Source organism: Pinus tabuliformis, chromosome Q (genome assembly GCF_031772625.1).
Source record: "Pinus tabuliformis cultivar Carrire ecotype Pingquan chromosome Q, CPIR1, whole genome shotgun sequence".
In the NCBI taxonomy this organism is placed as follows: domain Eukaryota; kingdom Viridiplantae; phylum Streptophyta; class Pinopsida; order Pinales; family Pinaceae; genus Pinus; species Pinus tabuliformis.
Genome location: NC_142296.1, coordinates 133311998 through 133314956, shown reverse-complemented (window position 1 = coordinate 133314956; position 2959 = coordinate 133311998). Strand labels below are relative to the sequence as shown.

The 2959-nt window shown below is 34.2% G+C and overlaps 1 protein-coding gene across 1 annotated transcript; it reads right to left on the bottom strand.

Moving 5' to 3' along the window:
• Positions 1–608: 608 nt before the first annotated feature.
• On the bottom strand, positions 609–1112 carry LOC149218618 (brassinosteroid-responsive RING protein 1-like). The gene has a single exon (XM_089386598.1). It carries the CDS (start codon positions 1110–1112, stop codon positions 609–611), a length of 504 nt encoding a protein of 167 aa, XP_089242724.1.
• Between the last annotated feature and the right edge of the window lie 1847 nt (positions 1113–2959).

Here is a 2959-nt window from a genome sequence, read left to right as displayed (position 1 = left end):
CACCAACGTTATTTACAAAATCTATACATCACATGGACCTTAAAATACAAAATCCAATCTTAAAATCATATATATATATATTTATGTTTTTCTTCAATCTCCTTAAAATACAAAATCCAATCTTAAAATCATATATATATATATATATATATATATATATATATATATATATATATATATATATATATATATATATATATATATTTATGTTTTTCTTCAATCTAAAAAACAAACTGCATTCGTTAATTTTCTTATATAGAATGATGCATCACCAACGTTATTTACAAAATCTATACATCACATGGACCTTAAAATACAAAATCCAATCTTAAAATCATATATATATATATATATAATTGTGGATATTTATGTGTTTCGTAAAATTACAGTAATTTAAATTTAAAGTTAGAGAGCGATGCAACCTAAAATATCCTGTTCCATGAGACGGGGAAGATGTTTTCGCCACTCTAATTGGGTAAAGGAACAAGACCGCCCCGGCGACCATAATAATCCATCACTGATTAGATTTTATCCCCCTCTACAAATACAACGACCCAAATCGTATTTACCTTCGAAATTCTGTCAATAATTTTATTGTAATATCTCTGCTACGAGGAAATAGATAAATCTTCAGCAAAGATATAAATGATCCAATCGAGAACCCACGAATCATTCAGCGCTGTTACTGGTATTGCCTTGGGCATAAGAGAAGATCTGCAGACTGGGCAGGTCGTCTGACGGTGATCAACCCACTTATCGAGACAATTCCTGTGAAATATATGATGGCAATTACGCAATTCTCTCACCTCGTCGTCTTCCTCAAATGAACTCAAACAGACGGTACACACGGGAGCATCCCCCATCGACTGACAGAATCTTTCTGCAAACATCCCGAACGTAACGAGGGGCAGGTTGTCTCTAATCATGTCAGCAGACACCGAAGGAACAGAAGAGGAGTTTATGTCAGGGAAGTGTTGCCAGGAAGAGATGTAGGCTTCTCCGGAGTCGGCTGCCCTAACAAAATGAAAAGCCCAACTGATCACAATATTTACATAAGATACTGCGATTCTAAGTGAAACAACAGTATCGGGATAGCGAGACCACAGTAGCATGTAGGGAATCCCATCACTGAAAAAACTTTAAGAAAATCCGCCACTTCGAATGCTCAAGAAAACCCAATACAAAAACCTTAGGGTTTCAAACTCTAATATCTTGACCTAATTGGCCTCTCCAATGCTTATATGATGTATGTAGACAGCAAGTCTCAGTGTATAAGGCTGGAATGTAAACAAACTTCCGTGAAAAGTGTCGGAATTCATAAAATCCAGCATGAGCTCAGACTTCAATGTGCAGAAGAAGAATGTAGAGATGAAGCCCAGGAGGCGCAAGCCAGCGAATCCCCAACCTCAATCTATGTCTGTTAGAGCTTCTGATGCAACAAAAACAGGAGAACGCTGCACCGCTACACTAACCGAGGGAGGCAACATACAGCATCGATGACATGCAACACTAACCAAGGGAGGCAACATACAGCATCGATGACATGGGAGGATCAGGAATTCATGAATTCAGTTAGAAAGGCATGAAGTTATAAGCGTAAACCAGGGGTTTGGACGTGGGGAAAGCATGCCCCACTTGCGTAGACGATACCTTTCGTCAGAGCTATATTACCACCTGTAGTGATCATTGCTTCTTCCTTTATCGTGCCACATCAAGAGCTTCATTTACATTCAGTTGCCAAGTGTTACATAACCCATGCTGGTACCACATATTGGCCCATCGTCCCAGAAATCTTTTTTATTTTTTTAATTGCTGATTAAGATATACATTGCATGAAGGTTTAAAGAAAAAAGGGTCCTCCTTATATTTTCCTCGTATACAATGGAACTTAACAAGATTGGGAGTGTGTGGGCCAAAGACGAGAAGTTGCCCTTAAAGTAGAAATTAAATATTTGCCGCAGTAGTTGAGCATCTTACACGTGTTTAGTTGAAGAGTACTCAATTCTGCGTGTGCATGTGAAAGCACGGAGCATCAATGTGCAAAGTGACGACTTTGGAACTATATTATTATGAGAGAAAAATAAATGAAAAAGCAAGTGTTTTCTGGCATCAGGTGAATAGTTATAAAATTATATTCCTTTAATAATAATAAGGAAAAGACAATTATAATATTGTCTATCATTGGATTTTGTCCTTGCAGCTTGAGTGATAGGTGAAAGATAGCACTAATGATTATTTTCGATAACTTATGTTTTTTTTATCAATACACCATATTTTCATGTGATATTATTTTGTAGGTTTAATATTCAATGTAGCAATACCACACATTTTGTCATATTATAGGTTAACAAAAAAAATAAATTATTTTATAGGTAAAAAAATAAAAAATTATTAAATAAAAGAAAATGTAAATATCATAATTATTTAAATAATTTTTTTGATCGTTAAGGTTAATGGTATTGATTTACTAAATAGGTGATAGTTAGTGTAATGAATATAACATTATGAAAATAGTTATTTTTTTTGAAGTAGTTCATGAGATGGGTGAAGTAGTTAGGGTGAAGTGGCTTGTAAGTTTGTATTCTAATTTTTTATTTTAGATAATAAAATGCTTTACTTTATTCATGGATGTTTTTATCACATTAAATTTGTGTTGTTTGTTATTCTCAATCTTTTTATTGTTTTTTATTTGTTTAAATTATTTTGGAGCCTTGCAAATATCAACAAGTGGCATAAGAATCATGGAAACCAACCTTCTTCATTATTTTGAGGAGCCAAGGTGAAGGGGAACAATTATGAAAAAATACAATTAAAGGAGTCATAGCCTAGCCTTGCTAAGGATATAAATAGAGAATTGAAAAAAAAAAATTAGTTAATAATGTGAAGAAGAAGTTATGAGACATGTCAGGTTCATTATATCCTACCCATTGTGAAAGAGAGATTCAGATCCTCAAAAGCC